Here is a 21,865-nt window from a genome sequence, read left to right as displayed (position 1 = left end):
TTGGTATAGACAAGCGGCTTAAGCTGAACAAGCTAGGCTGATCATACTATATATTACTAACCTCCTTAGGTTATTCATCAATAATCATACTCAAAACGACCCCTCGTTTTCGGAGCCGCAAGGAGTTCCACTGATACGGGATTGAGCTCATCAACACTTGATACGTGTCCAGTTTAAACATTACTTTCGTAAGCAAGGGCAAAAAGAATACTTACAGTCGTCATCTGAGTACTCGGACTCACTTGGTGAATCCATTACAAGCGAAACTTCCGCGATAACTAACTAATATAATCACCCTGCTACTGCAAAAGCACCAGCCCTATAGCCAGGGTTGCCATACCGTCCTTATTTCTAAGATTTGTCCTTATTTTGAAGGACCACGTCTTAGAGAACTCAAATGTCCTTATTTTTAAGAAATGTCCTTATTTTTGACTTGCGTCCTTATTTCGTCTTATTTTCAACCGCTACATTGCCTTCCCTCCTGGTCCGGTAAATATTGAGAATGGCGTGTTGAGAGTCGTGCGCGATGGTTTTGGAGCTTATATTCTCGAAGCCATCATGCAGAAGCAATGAGACAAACATGTGGATTTTGCAGCCCTTCGGCGAACTGGAGCCTCCGAATCCTTTGTATCAATACACTTAAAAACGATTGCTGCCAGCAAGCATTTTCACGTGAGGAAAATGTGAAATATTTTCAATAAGAGTGTAGGATGGTTCTTATAAAGACCTCGCCATCCAAGAACTTGGAATTCTTCGACAAAATCCAATATTTATTTGGCCGAAAAGGGTTTTTGTGCATTATAGTTGAAGTCAAAACGAGGGGAAAAGAGAGACACTTGTTGGCCTAAACCGGTAGCCTACTTGTTGCAAATCTGAATAAAATATTGTTACGAATCTTCATTTTCGTTTTGTATAAAAATTGTCAGTAGGTTTGCGCGGATGAAATTTTATTTGCAAAAAAAATATGGATGGTGATGGTGATAAAAAATGCACTGCTGTATGGATATATGTTCCGTGGTTTAGTTAAAGGTCAACTGCATCTCAAAAATGACTTTGCCTTATTTCGTACATTATGTGGTTAGGAACATGGATAAAATAATAAAAATTGCGAATACTCAATAGTTTGGTCGTAATGGGGCTGTTCCACTTCATTTTGAACACGCGGTGGCGACAAAGGTAACTCGACCCAAACCTGTTTAGTTGCTATATGATTTACTATGGGAATGGACTAAACATGGACCGAATTTCGTCTCTTGGCGTACAACGAGGATGGTGAAAGTATCCATATCAATATAAATCATCCATATGGATATCAAATAACTGTTGGCCGACGAAATTGAGGCTATTTCTTGGCGTCTTGTCCTCGTGCTGGACATTGGCACCCTGGCAGGTTGCAGCTTACCGGTACATTGCTGTAAATTTTCCGAGAGTCGTTGATATGGCAAGTGTTATATGCCTCATTATGTAAAGATGACGGTCATTTGATCGCAGAAGATGCATCAATTAGAAACAAAAAGTTATCAGGAGGATGGGTTCCGTTTACGAAGAAGAGGTATGGATGCCTGGTCCTCTCCTGGAAAAGTAGTCTGCAGAATATCATTTCACCAGCATGATTTATCCTGCTTAAGCTGCAGTAAATCAGTACCCCCATGAGTGTTGTGTGTTGTGGAAAATTATGCTATGTACATTGTACATTTGCTGCTGTGAGGTCCTACAACATATAAAAATCATGCGTTTGAATTACAATGAAGCTGATAAAACTTCAGTCAAGGCAGCCTCATCTATTCTGTTTTCAATGAAAAAGGTTGCAGAATAGACGTCAGTGTCAAAAGCTGTTGCAAAAGAATAAACCGTACAAGTCAGCAGTAACGGAATCTTGTTCTGACAATTCAACAATTCGGAAAAGCAGATAGCTGAATCTACAGAGATTCACCCGTTATTGAAAGAAGCATACTCTATAGTTGATAGTGTAAAGCAACCATCATTCCAATTATAAATCCTGAACACTCAGCACTGTCGGATATTGAAAGCATGGCGTCATTTGTGTACTTCCAACTGAAAGACTTGACAATCAGGCTTAGTTGTAAGACAACTATCTCATATTACTTCAACAAAACAGGACTATTGTCGGTTGCTCACTACATGGACTCTTATTATACGTATCTGATTATCTGTTACCTATTATGTTGGTAGCACAACGAACTTTGCTACAACCTTCAAGATTTTCAAGTACAAATTCGATGATCAAAAATGACCAAGGCTCACAAGCTCATTTTTGTGTTTTACAATTTTTGGATATGGTAATGCTATTTGTATCAATTTGGTTTACACCATAGTATTTTGCTTTTTGTCTCAGTCCCATACATGGGTTTCTCAAATAGCAGGTTGACATTCCTTCTTCCTAAGAATTATGTTAATGTGTAATAATGAGCATGCATAAATCCGTTGCTTAGAATGTTATAATCCAATGTTAATGTGCTTACCATACTATTTATTTTCGGGTTGGGCAAAAAAATATTCAAGAACCTTTGCTTTATAGACTATATACGCTTTGCGACTTCAGTTTATAACCGTTCCATTTTATTCAACAAAATAACGGCAGCAATACAACTGGTACATCGTTTAATTATCAATGATCATAGAGAGGATGAGATCTATAGTTGGTATTATTAGTATTACAACTGCTACAATACTACTGGTACACTGTTCAATTGTCAACCATCAGAAAGGATGAGATCTAGTTGGTATTATTAGTATTTTATCATTTAAAAACACCAACAGATAGTGATGAGATTGAAGAATAGGAAGGTGTTGGAAGGACATGAAGTCTTTCAGCCAGACAGCTATTTGGTTAAGGTAATAATATATCTAGAAAGGGTTTGTGTTGAACCCAGTCCAACCTGGTGTAGTATTGGGCGCTAAATGGCGAAAATAATAATGATAGAATCATTGCAGTTGGTGATAAGGATAGAATCATAAAATCAGCACTTCCATCACGAGAACAAGACGCCAAGAAATAGCATCATTTCGTCATCTAACAGCTATTTGATATCCATATGGATGATTTAAGTTGATATGGATACTTTCACCATCCTCGTTGTTATTCAAGAGACGAAATTAGGTCGATGTTTAGTCCAGTCCCACAGTAAAGTATATAGCAACAAAACAGATTTGGGTCGAGTTACCTTTGTCGCCACCGCGTGTTCAAAATGAAGTGGAACAGCCCCATTTAATTTACAAATAGAAAAGCCATAAAACGGAAACGAAATCATTCAACCATGAAATGACGTCATGTAACTGACACGACAAGTCCTGGTAAACAGAAAGTTATACCTTTTGGTCAGTTTTGGGATTGATTATACACTTTTTTCTGTGGATTTGGGTCTTTCAGTGTGGTCATGAAAGCTGTTAAGAAGATCAGACATCGAGGTAGATGTCATGTAGCGTATGGTTGATACTCTCACACGTACTGCCGGTTCTCCCTTCATATTCTTGCAACAAAAAAATTATGGAAAGAAGATGTCAGAGGAATGCTATAAACCTACTAAGGGTGGAGATCAAAAGTCCCGCGAAGCGGCTGGAATCGGTAAGTGGAGATGTATTGTGTCTGCCAGTATTGTAAGAGTGTAAGTTACCGTTTCTTCTTGTACTTATATTGTTTGCACTCGAGTACATGTAGAAACAATTATGCCTTCAAAAACTATATAGTATAAGTGTAGTAGTCTGAAATAAATCAACTTCACTAATTGAAAAAGTAGAGGCTTTACTTACTGAAAATGGAGTCTATGACCACAGACCAGCCTACTTCAGAACGGTAACGTGGCTAACCAGCCTTTTATGAAAAAGGTATTCGTATTAGTCATTTTATTTACTGAATGGGGAGTGTCAGATATCCCTGACTGAACACTATATCACTATATCGATTTAGGCTTTATCTTCGAAAACAAGTTTTCCAGGAAGAACAAAAGGTGGTACACGGAAGAGATACACGTTTTCAAACTCAAAATCATTCACTGATGAAGCTGTTTGAGCCGGAAAGCCTACATGTCATGTCGGCAGCAAAAGTATAAGAGGATAATATCGATGATCCATTAAGATATCGTAATCTGTGTAGTTGTAGGCATACCTCTCAATATGTTGACATCTCAGTAGAGATGAAAAGGTACCACTATCACCATAACAGTTTAAATGTTAGGTACTGTGTAATATTATAACTGTTCAAAACACAAAACAACACTTATCAGATTTCATATGCATTTTTGTAGGATGCAGTTGGCAATCCTTCATTCTAATGAATCATTGAGATACAACATTTGGTACACTGCCTTCAATCTGACAACATTTGGTATACTGCCTTCAATCTGACTGTTACCAAAACTTTGTAATATTCTTTTACCTGTTCTAGATTACTTCAATGAAAAAGTTGAAGCACTCATCAAAACAAGACCAGGAACGGCGGAGTTGACCAATTCTATTGAGATTGTTCATCCTCATTTGACTGCTGACATCTTCAAAATTAGCTGGGACGAAGCTATTGCCAAACACAAAACCTGATATATTTCTCTCCCTGACAGTAGTGGTCCGGATGGATTAGTTATGTTGCATTTATTATTTTCAATAAAACTATTCATTGACAAGGAAGCATTGCAAAATTGAAATCTCTTGAAAGTAGTCGATGAGAATTTTGATCAGGTGGCGGTAACAACGCGTGCAGTAAGGATTCTTCGTTTCGTTGTTTTTACGTGGGATCCACAAGGCCAGCGAACAAAATTTCTCTACGCAGTGTTTCACAGCTTCCTGAAAAGTGTAATTGTTGTGTTAGGAAATTATTTGGCAGCTGACTCGACGTTTAATCTGAATTAGACTCATTCACTCCTGCATCGAATGAGGTGTAATAATTCTGTGGCCATATTCCTGTTGATATCCACAGTGAGTCATGTCCAATGCATCAACATCAGGACACACTGATTGAAATGCTGTGATGCATTCTTCTGTCAGTTACTCGGGGGGACCTTCTTGCTGCATAAACTCTCCCTAATATTTATCATAAGCTGACAACCTCCATACTGACACCTGTCATTGATAATACCAAGATTCCTAACTGTAAAGAGGTGATGCACTAACTCACAAATACCACTATAGACAAGCGGCTTACGTTGAACAAGCTATAGACTGATCATACTATTGATTACTAACCTGCTTCGGTTAGTCTTAGTAATGTATAATCACACACAAACGACCTATCGTTACACGAAGCTGCTATAAGGGTTCCACTGATGTTGGATGGAGCGAATCAACACCAGAAACGCGTCTGCATTTCCACATTATTTTCGTAGGTAAGTGCAAAAGGTATACTTACATTCGACATCTGAGAACTCAGACTCATTTTTGATATCACTTGACGAATCCGTTACAAGCAAAACCTCCGCCATCAACTAAAATAATCGCCCTGCGATTGGGAGTACACAAACATCTGCGGTGGTGAGAAAAGATGTCATGTACCTGACGTCACAATGCACATTCTGCTTTTCTGTAAACAACCCAAATTTTGAGACTTTCAGTCCAAATTACGGCAATTTCCGATTAGTTTGAAATACGTAAAGTCGGCAATTTCGGTATAAAAAATAATTCTGAACACGATTCCGCAAAGTTGTCTATGAAGATGCAGTTGACCTTTAAGCATCAATGGGAGATTGGGAGCTCAGCGAACCATACAGTGATAAATATTAGACATCGCGAGTGTCGCACAAAGAGACGCAGAATCTAGGTCATCTGCCAGTTATATTGCCAGATCGTACGAAATTAAAGTCTTATTACAGTATTTACAAGAAAATTCGACATAATCATGTAATCATTTCTCGGATACACCGTGACCCTGGAGGAACATTTCTACAAAATTAACATAATGTACCGTTGCCGTAACGTTGCGTTTCGTCCTGTTTTCTCTAAAATGTAAGCCTGAAGCTATATGAGACATGAGATCATATGTAAGAGCTGAAAGCAATAGATAAATGACTAAGATTACCGATAAATGTACCATACCATTAATAAATTTCTGACCATCTAAGTGTAGGCTACTTGAATGATGTATTTGCCTGAGGCTGAGGTTAGGTTGGTCAAATTACCGCTATACCTTTGTAATAACTATAATACCTGCTCATTTAGGCCTACATAAGTCAATTCAGGTGTAACGTGATTGCTGTATCTTGACTGTATTCAATATCTTTTTGATGATGTTTTAAATGAGTCTATATGGCTTCAGGTATATGGGCCTGTATTAAGTTAGATATTGTTAAACTTTTCAGGAATTTGTGATAGTCTAATACCTCAGCTTTCGTTGATAATGATGAAAAATTTCCTGGCCTGTGCAAGGCTTATAGGACAGGTGCCCTACTGCCCTACTTTTGCGAAATATGGTGTAGGCCTAGATGTGATTATGCTAAAAAATTAGCTTGTCAAAGATCATTAGTTGCTTGACCAACCGGCAACGGTAGGATTACCATACGTAGGCCTACACCTTTTTCATGAAATCGAAAATGTCCTCCGAGGTCAGCTAAATGGCCTCTTTTTTGTCATTTCCAATACGCTCTCCTTTATAGCTTTGACATCTAGGCGATCGCACATCATGTCTGGGGTGTGTTCGCCCTATTGCCATTTGGACATGGTGTCTGGGGCGTGTTCGGCATTTGTTTACACTCGGACTTGGTGTCTTAGGTGTGTTCGAACTGTGTTGACACTCGGACATCGTTTTTGGTGCGTGTTCGTACATCATCTGGGATGTGTTCCAACCAGAGATGCCACTCCTGGGTTTTTCCACCCAGATCTGGGTTTTTCGAGCATCACCTGGGTTTCTGGGTTTTTGTGCTTGAAATCTGGGTTTTTTTCAACATCATGTTTGTCAGGTCAATTTTACGGCGCATAATTGATTATTAGATTAGTAAGATCTTATAATTTCGACGGATTCCACTGTGATTGAAACGGCTGAGTCTAAAGAGACCTGTTTACCAATAAAATGAGAGGTATTGGGCTTGATGCGATAGAGCTTCATTGATTACTGAAAATAGGTCGCAGAAAGTCATGTTCACAGGGCAACTCTCGAGCAGTTGTTTGACAATTCAAAATGATTAAGGAATTGAATGCCAGAGCTGCAACAAATTCGTTGTGTGTCAGTAAATAGTATGTAACTGCTGTAAAGTATGCAATTAATGCTCATGAAAAGACCAAATGTTGATCTAACTAATTTACCATGTTGACATCAGAGTATACTCACTTTCAACAGGGACACTTGAAGAGAGACAGTTTGGGTACCTGGGCCAGTTATTCAGAGGAAGAGTGGTTTGTTAAATTCAAATGTACTCTTAATTTCATGATTTGGCAGTTTCTTTTTCGACTAAACATCCCAGATAAAAGTGTTTGTCCCAGGTTTAATGAATCGAAAACTATTTTCAATCTATCTGGTCAGCTCGCAGTCACTGGAACTACCCTAAAATCATCCTCACGATAGATGGGAATTAGGATTGTTACTAACATTACGAATATATAATACACTACATATTGACCCCCCATACCGAATGCCTGGTAGCAATGTGTCGAGAGGAAAACATCATATTTCGATGGATTTGCTCATTTAACTGAGCAACATGTATAGTATAAAAATGAACCGTTGGGCTTTAATATCAAGGGCTAAAACTTCTTCTATGTCCGTATAACTGTCATTGATGACTCTCAGTCACTGTTTTACAGCTATATCATAGAAATTTGAGTGAAATATAGGATCTGGGTTTTTTAAACGTCCAAATCTGGGTTTTTCCAAAATATCTCAGTGGCATCTCTGGTTCCAACTGTAGTATCATGCTTTGGATATGTTGATACTGTAACTGACCTTATAGTGAATATAGTGACTGACCTTATTTCAAACATGAGACTGACCGTATTTCTAACATGACTATCCTCATTTCAAACATGAGTCTGACTTTATTTCAAACAAAACTGACCTTTATAAATCGAACCAACCCTCCTCTATAGTTTTAGCTTTAAAATTTATTTTTGACAATTTGTAGATTACCGGACATTGTTACAGAAATATAGAAACGGCGTCATTTTGATGTACTGCGTCTGTTGCTATTGACCTTCACCCACCAATATGAATTACAATGTCAATGGAGTTGAATTCAATCAGGACAAGACGTGTTTCAGCTGCGCTATGAGTAACGGGATTAGAGTCTATAACGTGGACCCTTTGACGGAAAAGTGCAAATTGGAATTCGAAACCGTTGGGAGTGTTTCGAAGGTTAGTAGAAATTGTTGTGCTGAACTTTCTCATTATTGCCCAATTCAGTAATTCCCTCTCAATATGCGAACGCCTGTCTCCACTACATTTCAGATCAAATTGCAAATTTTCACATCTATAGATCAGGTATCAAATTTGGAGTATAAGAACTTTGTTTCAAGAAAAATCAGACGATTCGCTACAGAGTTATTGCAATTTGAAAAATGACATTTTGTGCTCACTCGGCCGTAGCGCTATACAGCTTGGAACCTGTGTCTAATTGCAGCCATAGGCGGACTTAAATTTCTGTAGTAAGATATTTTGGTATATGCTTATTGTGATAGTGATAGACCTAACTTTTTACCTTTACTATTGGGGATTAGAGGTCAAATGTCAATTCAAAGTCATCATGTTTTCAAAATCAGCCATGCGTAACAAATATGCAACTCTGCCTAGCATAAATCTATTTGAACCGATTTTTTCGATTAAGGTGATCTAAATAAAATCTTGGAAAGAGTAGAACGTTGCTGAATTGGTATTGTACGTGATATTTGACTGTCACTTGTCTAAAACTTCATTGAAAAGATGCGTTCTAAATAGCGCATAACCTGTTCCGGATAAAGTGTCAAATTATATACTTAACTGTGTTTCTGTCTTATATTCATATCATAATCATCTCTGATGTATTTTAATTGGTAACAGCTTTCATATAATACCTTACTTATGAATTTTGAGTTAGATAGAGTTGTTCCATGAGAGTTAGAAATATCGTTACGCATGACTGATTTTAACATACTGGTATGTTTATTTTCGAATCAAGATTTGAACCTTAATTCTAGAATGCGGAGGGGAATTCCTAGTCAATAAAGAACATGTACCACCAATTATTGCTTACCAGCCTGTATGGAATCTTTGTCCTGTGTTCACACTATATTTTTTTTTATTTTTTAATAATATTTATTAAATTACTTTAACATGGAGAATCATGGCTGTCACGTCATGTTATATTAGGCAAAACCTACGGAGATTCCTGTAGGGCTTACCAGCATTACTACCTGCAACCTGTATAAGTAATGATTTTAGCAGTTATAATCATACACAGGTTCCCACTCATCAAACTTCATGGTTGAGTAAGCATGAAATCCTCATTCTTCAAACTGCAATTGCTCAAGAACCGATCAATAAAGTTATAGTAATTAAATTCTATTCTACTCAGAATTGGGTACTTCAGTTGTAGGCTACGCTACATGATATTGCAGAGAAATCTGAGAGGGCGTGAAGACGAATTGAAATATTATTTGTATGTTGACTCGAATTACTGATAGTCGGTAATCCCAGAAGCCCCCTTGCAAGCATAATGCACATGCACTGAATAAAAGTACTTTCTGAGCATGGCAATGATTAACTACTGAGACACATTATCATGTAAGAAGTAGGCTATAATAATGGCAAAATCAGATAATCACTGAATTAAATTAATTAAAATTAATTAAAAAATGACCTATTTTACATTATCCACCATATTATATTTTTAATCATGTTGCTGTCAAATATCTATAATAAAACTAAGTTTCGTGCATTCTAGTTGGGAACAGCTTTCATATGACACCTTGCTTGTGAATTATGGTTTAAATAGAATTGCACCAGATGAGTTGAAAAATATCGTTATGCATCACTGATTTTAAAATATGCCAATTTTGAAATCGCGTTTTGAACCTTGACCCAATACTGTGGAGCGGGGGAAATTCATGGAAAGTGAAGAACATGTACCAACAATTATTGCTAAATAACGTTCAAACCTTTACTCTACGTAACCTCTGAGCTATATCAGTTACAATCATGCACAGGTTTTGTGTTGCCAAATTTCATGGTTGAGTAACCACAAAACCATCATTTTAAACACTAGAATAACTTGGAAGCCGTTCAACCAAATTTTGCGAAATAAATTTCGTTGTACTCAGAACTAGATACTTTGGTTGTATATAAATTTAGAGAAAAACCTGAGAGGGTCTGGAGACGGATTTAACAAATATTTGCATGTTGACAGGGAAATACTCACATTCCATAATTTTATTCTCTTACTTTGTTCTAATGCTGAGTAATTGTAGCTTATATCAGGTTGGTAATCCAGTCACAAGGTTCCGAGTCACAGGTCAATCTCACTTTTATGCGGTATTGTAGAGATATAGAGTCATATTCAATTCACCAAGTCAACTTCACCAGTCAGCGGGTCGGATATGGGAAAATGAAGTACCGTAATTTTCCGAATATAGTGCATCCCCATGTATAATACGCACCCTTAAAATGATGTGTATATTCTGGGAAAAAGCCTGTGCCCATGTATAGTACGCACCCTGCATTCGCAGTACAGGAATAGTTGCGGTTTAGTATTCGATGTTGTTCTGTTTTGCGATGTTACTGTCGCACAATCATGACATAATGATCGCTAATCATAATACAATTAAGGGCATTGTGTCCAAACATGAGTAGATAGTAGCCAAAGCCTGTGAGGTCGGCGACGCGATAGTTCAGGCTAGCGAGACACGACATCTTGCGCACAAGGTTTATTACAATTACAGATGCGATTGCTCAGGCCAACGGTTATGTCGGGCACAACAGCCCTGTTGGAGATGCGACTGATTACGCAAGCGATTATATCTTGTGCACATGGCCTCTTGTGTATGCGATTTTTAAGGCCCGCCCTTGTCGCTATGACTCAGCAAGGATTTCCGCTCATGCTTGTAGCAATCAGCGACCCAATTTCACTTGGGTACAAACCGCAAACCAACACAGCGACAAACCAACTCAGCAAGACATCGCGTGCTGTGCAGACGACTCTCGTTAATTGGAAACACGCTTTTCATTAATTGGCAACACGCTTCTCCATTTGGCAGCTCGTTATACTCGATAATAAGAATTACGGGGCCCAATGGCTAGATGTGATGCGTGATTTAAACAAACATGAACAAAGGTGTGATTTCAAGTTTTTGATCGAGGGATAATTTTTTCAAGGCTTGCTGTACCCATGTATAATACACGCCCCCCAATTTTAGGGCAAAAAATCGGTAAAATTCTGCGCATTATACATGGAAAATTAAGGTACTTGGCGGGCCGGATTCCTAAATTGATGCATTAAACGCGTATTTATCCACCTGTACAAGATTAGTCTTATTCCAGAGTGGAATTGGTGGCATCGCCACACGCAACTTTTCGTTTTGTATGCAAGAAAACCCTTCTGTCATTTTCAAAACTGCAGAGCTTTTATATCGACAGTTTTACCGCCATTGTCATACCGGAACATGAAATAAACTAGAAAGGCTGCATCTAGACACTTTGAAAGTGCAAGCCATATGAAATACAGCAATATTCCCAGTCTAGTGGTCAAGGATTGTAGGTTTCTGACTTCCTACCCCCATGTTGTGACATCACGAATATTGCCGATATTTTTCACCTCTAATGGCCGATACCGATAATTCTTCCAAAGTGTGATATCGACTCTATATTATCGGCGAACCGGCAATCGGTCGGGCTCTAATCAGGACTGATAGACGAAATACGAATGTGGTGTCGTTGTGACTTTACCATTCTTCAAAGTTACAATATAGGCCTATGTATTTTTTGGCTGTCCCAGTCTCGAGCTCGAGTCATATGTATTGGGAAAGATTGTAATCTGTAAGGGAAATCTAACTTCGGCATGAGCTACCATTGTGAAGATCTTTGAATTGATCAGTGAAGATCTTTAAATTGATCAGTTGCACTTGCACACACTGTGTACATACCTTCATGCAATTTGGTTGTTGAATTCAATTCAAGCATACTGGTACCTCAATCTTCTGCATCTCCGCTACCGTATTCCTGTTGTTGAATATTAGCATTGATTTCCGTTGTTATTAATGGAATTTTACATTGTCACTGTCCATATGTTTTATTCTTTCTGCTAAGCTGCTGTTAGATATTTGACGCACATCTCATACATCATAAGCAATTTTCTAAATTGCATAATTCGATATGATATGAGGTGTCCGCTAGTTAGTTAAGCCTTCAAGTGGATTGTGTCAATATTTTGCAACCAAACCACAATAAGTTTCAAAATTTGGCAATGTGTGTGGATGTGGTAGTCTGTTATCAGTACACTGTGACTGGTACTGCTAAGAGTCTATTTTTAGCTCTTGTGTGCTGCCAATGTTGACTGATGCCATAAAATCCATCCATAATTCATTTCATTCCATTCCCAACACATTTCAGTCTCACCAAGCCTTGAAAGATAGTTAGCCTAATTCCTGGGATTGACTCATCCATGACATAGTAGAACTTAGCTTTGGGTCAGGGGTGGCCATCTTACGAAAATAGTATATACGAATTGAAATCTCTTCAAAATTTGTGATTTAATTCGTGAATTTGAATTGCATGATGACTGCCATTTACTCATAATTTGATTAGCGTGTGTTGACGGTCGTCTTCGTCGACATGCAATTGAATTAACAAATTGAATCGCAAATTTTTCAGTGATGTTAATTCAACTTCAACCTTTTCTTCGTGCGATTCAGGGAGACTTGATTTTTTGTTTTCAATATGGTAGTGACCTTCCAAGCTGAGCCACACTGTAAGAATACGAACAACCCGACAATGTATCATCATTAATTTTGTGGCCAAAATTTTTTAAGAATCCGCCGCGATCAGCTCTAATGATAAGTTAGATCACGTGGACTGAGAAATTTGATAGTAATTAATACCAATACCGGTGTATGCATTGTGCAACTACCAATATTTTAAGTGCTGGAAGATAGGTATCAACACAACATCCATTGCAATAGAACATTTAGTTATTCATTGTTACGTCACAGTCTACCTTAATGATTTTGCTTTTGAATCTGTTCAAATCCCGTTTGTGTGCCAATAACTCTTGAAAAGTGGCACCCGAAAAGTCTTCGATTTTTAATAAAGGTAAGATAGGAATAGTCCATGTAAATAATTCAACGCTTGAGTGGGTTACTGCATCTCTCGGACCTACCAAAACGTATGTTCATCGGAAATCGGTAGCAGTAGTAGGCCAGTAGTCCAGCTGTATTTAATACATGATTCACTGTCTGTGAACATTGATGAGATGATGAAATCGCAGCAATGAAGCCAAGCTGCATGTCCGTTTTATAGTAGGCCCCTATAAGCTCTGTTCTGTCCAAATCTTAATCTCGAATTTTCGACATGACACTTTGTGTAGTCCTGGGACAGGGCCTAATATAACTAGCTGCTTTCTCTAGCACAGGAGGCCAGGCTTGCTAAACAGACATCCAAGATGGTTTTCTATTCAACCAGAGGACTCCCATTTTGAGCCCATAATACTCCTTAGGCTACTCAGCTACCTGTGCAAGTGTGCATTTGCGACTGCACATCTCTGTTTAGCAGACGGCTCGTATTTTCAGCTAGTTTCTCTATTTGAATTGTTATGGAATCATAAACAACTGCAGTGGAAACTGGAGATAATTTTAGCTTACCTTTGGTTAGCTTTTACAATGAGCTAGGCTACTGTTGATGCAGTTATGGTGGTGATCTGGTGTTATGCTCGCACACCACCATATGCTGAGATTTGTATGTGATATTTCCTGACAAAGAGGTTTCATCGTTTGGCTTTCCATTTTACGATTCGGAGCTATGATAAAAGGAATATCTTTTGTGAATAGATTGGGAGTCGACTATGAATTCTGTAATTTGTGTACTGCGCCTTGAATCAAATAGGCCTACTTTAGAAATTTAAACTTGTGAAAAATTTACGTTGGGATGAATGACCACTGACCAGTCTCATCCTTTCGATTAGAGCAGGAACAACATTATTGGATAGGCAATCAGCCAGGATTCCCAATTGACTCAAGCATTTAGATCATAGAGGCCTCATGCACGTCATAGTTGGGTACAGGAAGTCGTCATCTATGCAGACACTTAACTCATGGTGTTACCAGCACCAGTTGAATGGTGACATGGTGCAATGGTTTTTATGACTTAGAAGATACCATGCTGACTTGACAATGTAGGATGTTTGGAAATCGGCATTCGTGACACAGTTGCTATTAGATTGCACATTATGGAAAAGTAGTAAGCCTACATTTGTGCGTGTTTATTAGAGTTGTTCAAAAATAACTTTTATTTTTCGGATTCTGGGGATTCGCTGATTAAATTGCTTGGTTGCTGAAATAAAGGCTGCACACCAAATTTAGTTAGATTGCACCTGGTAGATGTGAACGCACAGGAGCTTGAAATTTATTTTTAAATTATCAGAAACATTTTTAAATTATACTGTCAACCCTATCAAATTGTTTTGTTGGACCTACAAAAACAATATAAAGCAAATTAGACGCAATTCCAACCCGTAGAAGTGATGTTATACGAGTTTTTCATTGATAATTCTGGATTACCCGGTCCCACCGTCCACGCTATTTTTGCCAATTCAAAATTTTCAACTACAATATCTTCGCTTCTACCGGTTGGAATTGTAAGCTGAGCATCTTGCATCTTTCTTGTGACAACTTGACAATTTCATGGGTTTGAAAGTAAAATTTGACCAAATTTTCATAATATTTTCAAACTTTCCAAATTCCTGTGCCTGTGCAATGTGCATTCACATGTACCAGTTGGAATCGAGCCAAATTTAGTGTCCAGTGTTTTTTTTTAGGCAGCATATCAATTTAACGAGTGAATCCCCGGAATCCGGAAAAAGAGTTATTTTCGAATAACCCTAGTGTTTATGGTGTTTTTACACTACTCTACGTCAGTCCTGACTGTTGAATGTCACGCACAACAGATAATGGAATTTATCCATGATCTAAGACGTAAACTCTTGGTGCACTTGACCAGTGTTGGGATCAAGTCACTACCTTCGAGTCACGAGTCATTTCGAGTCATTGCACATTTTGACTCGAGTCAAGTCAAGTCAATCGATTTTCGAAGGTGACTCGAGTCAAGTCAAGTCAGTCGATTTTTGGAGGTGACTCGAGTCAAGTCGAGTCAAGTCAAGTCACGAGTCAAGTCACAATTCAAGTCAAATTGTCTTTTCAAGGTATGAGGCGTGATTATGTCATTTAATTACTTTGCTAGATGTCTGAAATACAGATTGAGACAGTGTGGTCTTTGATTTCGAACCGATGAAGGGATATAGAGTTAAATATACACGCAATTAAGGCGCTGTATCGCTCACAAATAAGTAGAAATAACAAACTACGGAAGTAATTGCACAGCCTCAGTTTATAGTTACCAGCCAAAATAGAGAATATAGAGAAACGAATTGATAAGATGCAATACATTACCCTTTTGCAATTTGATATCATACAATTCGAGCCTGCTCCAATGGCTGAGGACTATATAAACTATTTTCTATTCAATTTCAATGAAAAAAGTGGTTTGGTTAAGTTGAGAACACAGAACAAAAATAGACATTTTGCTATTAAATTACTTTACTATACTATAGTTTGCGACAACGTAGGCTGTAAGCTTCGATAACTTCGTTTGCGATCAATATATTTGTGAGAAAACAATGGAGGCTCCGTAAAACGCACGATCATTGAATAACTGGTCGCTCTCATGGGTTACACCAGCGTAGCGCGAACAATCCGAACATTGGAAAGATGCAGTGATTTTTATCGACACCGATTACTTGATGACTTGAAATTGACTCGTGAATTTTGCTCCGAGTCACGAGTCAATCCACATTTCTGATACGCCGAGTCAAGTCAAGTCAAGTCATTTTAGCAAAGTGACTCGAGTCAAGTCAAGTCATACGAAAAAGTGACTCGAGTCATCCCAACACTGCACTTGACTGCAGAGTTTTGTCCCGTTAATGATGAAGCATAACGTGCTCAGTTGGTGAAACTCAGTTGGCTCACAAATAGTTATGGAGAATCATGGCCTCATATGCAGATGTCAAGACCGATGGTGTTCAAGCCGAGGCCATCGACTAATAATGATACGACCATTAACATGTTATTCAATAAGCATGTGTTGGCGGCCGTCAACGTGCAATTCTAATTCACAAATAATACAGACAGACTGGATAGCATAATCACTGATGAAGTTCGTCTTTCCGTGAATGATCTTGATCGTGCTAACAGCGAGATTCTGTCTGGTGTTCACATACTTTCCAACCACTACTTATCATTAAAATCATGCCTATGCCTGCCACTGGGATTTAAATGTATCTGTAAAGTGCCTATGGCTATATAACATGGTGTCCCCAACTGCTCTCGATAGTCTGCCTTTCAGATATTTGACTTCACGATATTTTCATTGCATCATAAAACATTGGCGTCACATATTTCTGAGAGTTTAATCACCCGAGAAGTTTCGTTCGGGCTCATTCAATTGCCATGGCTCTGAAATTCGGATTATTACAACTTATAAATCTACTGGTAGTGTGGCAATCTTCAGAAACTTCGAAAAAAATATTTGGCCATTGGCGACGCAGTGATTCATAGCGTACATCCTAGCCTTGGCATTAGTAGTTTCAACTCACGGATTTGTTGCAAATTCAATTACATATCCTGAGGGACTATAACAGGTAAACAATGAACCAGATTTTATGCATGGTTCTACAAATCAGATCGACATGGTTTAAACTTAGGTCAAAACATTCCCAGTACAAACATTGACATTTAGCTGTTGTATGCATTCACTTAACACAGCTATTAGGAATAAATTCCTGAGAAATTTGCTAACATGTGTTGTTAAGCTATTTCATTTCAAACAACTCTTGGATCTTGTTATTATAACTGTGAACTGTGATGCACCACGTCCAGATGATTATATTCCAAAAATAATTGAGAGGCCATCAAAACTAATTAACCTGTGACGCTGTCTTGTTATGACTCACAAGTGTGTTAGTATTCCCAGCAGGCATTCATTTGGATGAGATCATTCTGTGCGGCCTATGGAAGCATCAATAAGCATTGTAAAAACAAGCTCATGAAGCTGTCAGCACTGTGTTTTGAAGCTAAACCAGAAGCAGCAGTCACCAGGCCATGTTATTTTTGGCATATGTCTAATCTGAGAATTCTGCTTTACACATGTATTTTGTCACTTCATACAAACTCCTGCTGTCAATTCTAGTTTATATTTTTATCAAAAACGTCCATAAAAATCGAAAAGCCTTATTTTTGGAATTTTCAAAATTTTATTTTGGGCAGTCTGGGCGCATTTGGTTCCCGAAATGGCAAAAATAACAATGCCTGGCAATCGCTGTTCACAGATAAATATTTCCATCCTGTTCTAAAACTTGCCACAATATATAGGCCTATACACTTTCATCCTTTATTCATCCTTTATATTTATAAAATCTCGTTCATGTTTCTGACGCGTGTGTGTTTTCATCAAAGCAATATATAGATTAGAATTGGTATTATGGCAACACAGGTTTTCCGTGTAAGGTTAGATTTAGAATCACTAAATTTGCAAAACTTGGAAATTGAATTACCGTAAGTTCCGCATTAGAAGAAAAGACTACAAAAATCACGTTTCATTCTTATCAAATCAGAGTATGGCAAGTCTCTGTGCCTCAAGCTTGGCTCGTTGCGCGCTCTGCAGTTCTGCTGTTGCATTTTCACATAAACCAGAAATTAGATTAGAATTAAAATTTGACCATAGAAACATTTCATAAATTAGATAAGATACGGTGTTTTAAAATACTTTGTTTAAAACGTGTGTTAAACAGTGTTTTTAAAAAATGCCTTGAAAGAAAATTGTGTTTTTTTCAAGTTGTAAAATTATGCCATAATTGTGTAAATACTTTCCAAAAAACATGCTGTATGAGCCTACGTACAATTACCACCCGATATAGCCGACGTATATCGATATGGGTGGTTGGAACCCTCAAAATAGTTGGTTCAACATTAATAGTACAGATATTTCGTCAAAGGAGCTGTATTTACTCAATTGTCAATGTCATTCCACTATGACGTCTCAATTCAATATTCATGACGGTATGGTTTAAATTAGGGCCTTGTTATGAACATGTTTGTTTTAAATTGATTTTTTTTAAATGCAACCCCAGTTTACCGGCATTTCGGTATACTTAATCAAGTAGACAACCAGATAGAGACCAGTGTGGTAACCAAGTAACAATTCGATCTCACTTTTACAGTTTTGACTTGATTCTCGTCATTTTCAACTCATCCCCAAGTCAATGCCGAGTCCAAGTCGACCAGCAGAGGGTCGAGTTCGAGTCATAGTGTCAAGTCATAGACTTGAGCCCTTGTCCAAGTCATAATGTTGACTGGGCAATTTAAAGTTGAAGTCTTGTTAAACCCACTTTTTACAACTCTGCTTGGTGATATCGAATCTTCATATTCATAATATGCTAATCTTCCTCACTTTTGGTCGCATTTTAAAGTAGGCCTAGCCTTAACAAAATACCAATAGTATGGTAACGTCACTCATTGAAATTACAATGAAATGTCGGTCATGGCCTCCTAGTGTCTAGTCGTATGACTTGGTCTGAGTCGTGCGTAGCGACCCGAGTACAAGTCGAGTCAATACACAGATTGACTCAAGTCAAGTCGAGACATTTCCGTATTTTTAGAGAATGACTCAAGTCATGTCGGGTCCCCGGAACATGGCGACTCGTGTCACTACAACCCTGGCAGAGACATCTACTTTTTTTACAACAGGTCGTTATGCTCCACCGCACGAACCTGCTGGCCGTAATCGGCGGCGGAAAGCACCCAAAACTTCCGGCAAACTCCATCGCGATCTGGGACGACCGACGCAAAGCCTTCGTGCTCGACTACACGTTCGACGACAACGTTCTCAACGTGCGCCTGAGGAAAGACAAGCTGATCGCCGTGCTACTGCACAAAGTTTTTGTGTTCACTTTCCCGAACGATTCGCGTAAAATCCTAGAGGTGCGCACCGCCGCAAACCTGTCCGGTATATGCGAGCTTTGTACCAGTTCAGAGAAACAGATCATGGCCACTTTAGGCCACAAAACCGGCGCGATACAGCTCGTGGATTTGGCCGTTACGGATACTGGCGAATCGGCGTCGCCGGTTAACATCAACGCGCACAACGGGAGCATCGCGTGCGTCGCTCTAAATCACGCAGGCACGCACGTAGCCACCGCTTCCGACAAGGGCACTTTGATACGTCTTTACGACGTGCAGTCCCGGCAGCTCGTAGTCGAGCTACGCCGCGGAACCGACCAAGCCACGCTGTACTGCATTAACTTCAGCGGGGATTCGGCTTTTCTGTGCGTGTCCAGCGACAAGGGCACGGTGCACATCTTCGCTTTGAAAGACACTAATTTGAACCGGCGTTCGGCGTTCTCAAAGGCCGGCAAGGTCGGTCTCAATAATCGCTACACCGATTCGCAGTGGAGCCTCGCTAACTTTACGGTACCCGCAGAGTGCGCGTGTATCTGCGCGTTTTCCGGGCCCAACTGCGTGGTGGCGGTGTGCCTCGACGGCACTTTTCACAAGTACGTTTTCACGCCCGATGGCACGTGCAGCCGCGACGCGTACGACGTGTACTTGGAAGTGGGCGACGAAGCTGATTTTTGAGGTGTACTGACACTGTTACTGTGTTGAAATTTTTACTATGTCTTTGTGATATCTTTTCGCTATTTCTGTTTTCTCGTGTGTGATGCTGCCTCGTACTCTTTTTTTTCGACGTTAGTTTGTCCTGTGTCAAGTAAAACGGCTGTAATCTGCGTGGCATTTTCAATATTTTTGTTTAATAACGGTACTTGTGCCGTTGCGAAAGTAATAAACTCGTGCAATGTGAGTGGGTTGTTGTGTTATCAGGCTGCGGTGGGTGGTTTAGGTCGGCGTGGCGATGTATTGTTTCGATTGTGAATTCGAATAGTCATGCTACAACAAACAGGCCTACGCTTAAGATGTTTTACTGTAATGAACAATAGGTTATTCATAACGAAGATTCGATGACTCGGTCGTGGGCGCGTAACACCTTGTAGCTGAATGCTTGTTGATGCTACATAATTGTTTAACCAAACTCAACTAGATAACATTAATAATACTTTATACAATAAATTCTTCAATTTTGGTAGTAGGTAGCTCCCTGTATTGATACTATTTCTGCCAGCTTTAATGGCGTCTCATTCAGCAAACCCTTCTTGGTTTGGACCTGATGCAATTATTGATTAGGTGGCTTATGATTCGTAATAACACGTATTGAAGACGGATTGCCAATTGAGCTTAGAAGGTATCTCAGCCGCGACAAGGCTGCATTATAGGAATAAAGCATTAGTTCATGGGTGGCCCACGATAATATTCTGAGCGGCTCGCGGTAATCGTCAAAATTATTATAAAAAATGTTTTAATTCCCGGTAATTTAGTTTGAGCTTGAAAGGTCAACAAATATGTGATGAGGCTGGCCACGAAATTTGGGATGTTGGTGACTAAAATATCTGTTCCGACGCATTGGCGTGGACAGGGGCCAGACACATTGTTGTTATATCCTCGTATATTACAATAAAGTAGAATATTTCTCAGTGGATTTGAAATTTTTCTTCGGTCATCGCGCGATTTATTGTCACTCGATGAATGGTAGACACATTTTGGCGAATGCTGTTCATGTCCTTGTAAACTAAGTTCTACGGTATACAGAGGCAACCTGCTATATATGCAAGTACCAATACTATTGACAGAATTATAATTCATCAACGTTGAAAAATTATTTGGCATGACGCGGCTAGTTAATGACATAAGTGTTATCGATTTTAATGCGTAGTATTATAGGCCTAATTGTTTCCACTGACACCAAATATGAGTCGCTTCTATTGGACTACTGAAAAAGGTTCATTAACATTCTAGAGGCCCGCGCAATGATTCGCAAATTTCATGTCGTACTTTAGCCGAAAAGGTGGGCCAGCCCTGCATTAGTTCGAACCATTGTTTTCTTGGAAAACGTAAAGTCTTATTTGAGCAAAATTCCGTTATCTGGAAGTATCAGGAAGTGAGCGTCACAAAGCCACCTTTCAATAGCGTATCGCAAGATATGATTGGTTAATTGGTTATATAACGTGTGGTACTCGAACGGAACGCGTCATCTAATTGTTGCAGGGTGACGCGGTTGCTTGTATTGATGCCTGCACGTCACGATCCCGGTCTTGTGTAGGTCATAAGGTTAGTCACGAATTTATTACTACGTCGCACGTGTTGCTCAGCTAGGCTGATGCCGAATGCTAGGAAATGACATTTAAAAAGTGATGGTGACGCGATAGAGTTGCCTGCTTATTAATGTCTACCAGTTGCCGATATGTGTGGGCCGCTGGCGTGATGCTGTTCTCATGCGTGCAAATTTACCAGACACTCATTGCTTCACACGTTGCCCAACAACTCAAGCCACCAAACCAGAACATGACCTGTGCTAATGTCATGATATTTACACCATATGCCTGATTCACGTCATGCATTTCTGGTGATGATTGATGTATTGATCATATTTTATAGACAATAATACATACCAATGCGACCTAGTTGGTAGCCTAATTGCAGCCGACTATATCAATCTTGTTCGCAGTGACTTCACGACCATGCACCTATCCCTAAATATACTATGCCGCCTTTCACGTAACGATCAATCCAAGTCAAACGTGTGATT

At 39.1% G+C, this 21,865-nt stretch overlaps 1 protein-coding gene and 2 long non-coding RNA genes across 5 annotated transcripts; 2 read left to right on the top strand and 1 right to left on the bottom strand.

Moving 5' to 3' along the window:
- The first annotated feature begins 3,344 nt into the window (after nucleotides 1–3,344).
- LOC145442627 (uncharacterized) lies at nucleotides 3,345–4,554 on the top strand. Of its 2 annotated transcripts, none has more exons than XR_013916104.1 (2): nucleotides 3,345–3,586; nucleotides 4,406–4,554. It is a non-coding gene; the product is annotated as an uncharacterized LOC145442627 (long non-coding RNA). The 2 variants fall into 2 exon arrangements; XR_013916106.1 differs by lacking the exon at nucleotides 3,345–3,586 and adding an exon at nucleotides 3,612–4,064 and having other exon boundaries at nucleotides 4,406–4,543.
- Nucleotides 4,555–4,586: 32 nt separating this feature from the next.
- Nucleotides 4,587–6,112, bottom strand: LOC145442695 (uncharacterized). Its single transcript, XR_013916122.1, has 2 exons — nucleotides 5,360–6,112; nucleotides 4,587–4,797 (listed from the first exon to the last, which is right to left on the bottom strand). It is a non-coding gene; the product is annotated as an uncharacterized LOC145442695 (long non-coding RNA).
- Nucleotides 6,113–8,060: 1,948 nt separating this feature from the next.
- Nucleotides 8,061–20,026, top strand: LOC145442594 (WD repeat domain phosphoinositide-interacting protein 4-like). 2 transcript variants are annotated; one of them, XM_080320553.1, is made up of 2 exons: nucleotides 8,061–8,290; nucleotides 18,916–20,026. In XM_080320553.1, the coding sequence occupies exons 1-2, from the start codon at nucleotides 8,144–8,146 to the stop codon at nucleotides 19,801–19,803; spliced, it is 1,035 nt and encodes a 344-aa protein (XP_080176679.1). In that variant the 5' UTR covers nucleotides 8,061–8,143; the 3' UTR covers nucleotides 19,804–20,026. The 2 variants fall into 2 exon arrangements, with proteins under 2 accessions (XP_080176679.1, XP_080176687.1); XM_080320561.1 differs by lacking the exon at nucleotides 8,061–8,290 and adding an exon at nucleotides 8,338–13,213.
- The last annotated feature ends 1,839 nt before the right edge of the window (nucleotides 20,027–21,865 follow it).

The sequence above is a fragment of the Botryllus schlosseri genome, chromosome 1 (genome assembly GCF_051294905.1).
Source record: "Botryllus schlosseri isolate E-star chromosome 1, Bs_hap1, whole genome shotgun sequence".
Taxonomy (NCBI): domain Eukaryota; kingdom Metazoa; phylum Chordata; class Ascidiacea; order Stolidobranchia; family Styelidae; genus Botryllus; species Botryllus schlosseri.
Note: the sequence above shows the minus strand (reverse complement) of the source record. Positions and strands in the feature narration are given on the sequence as shown.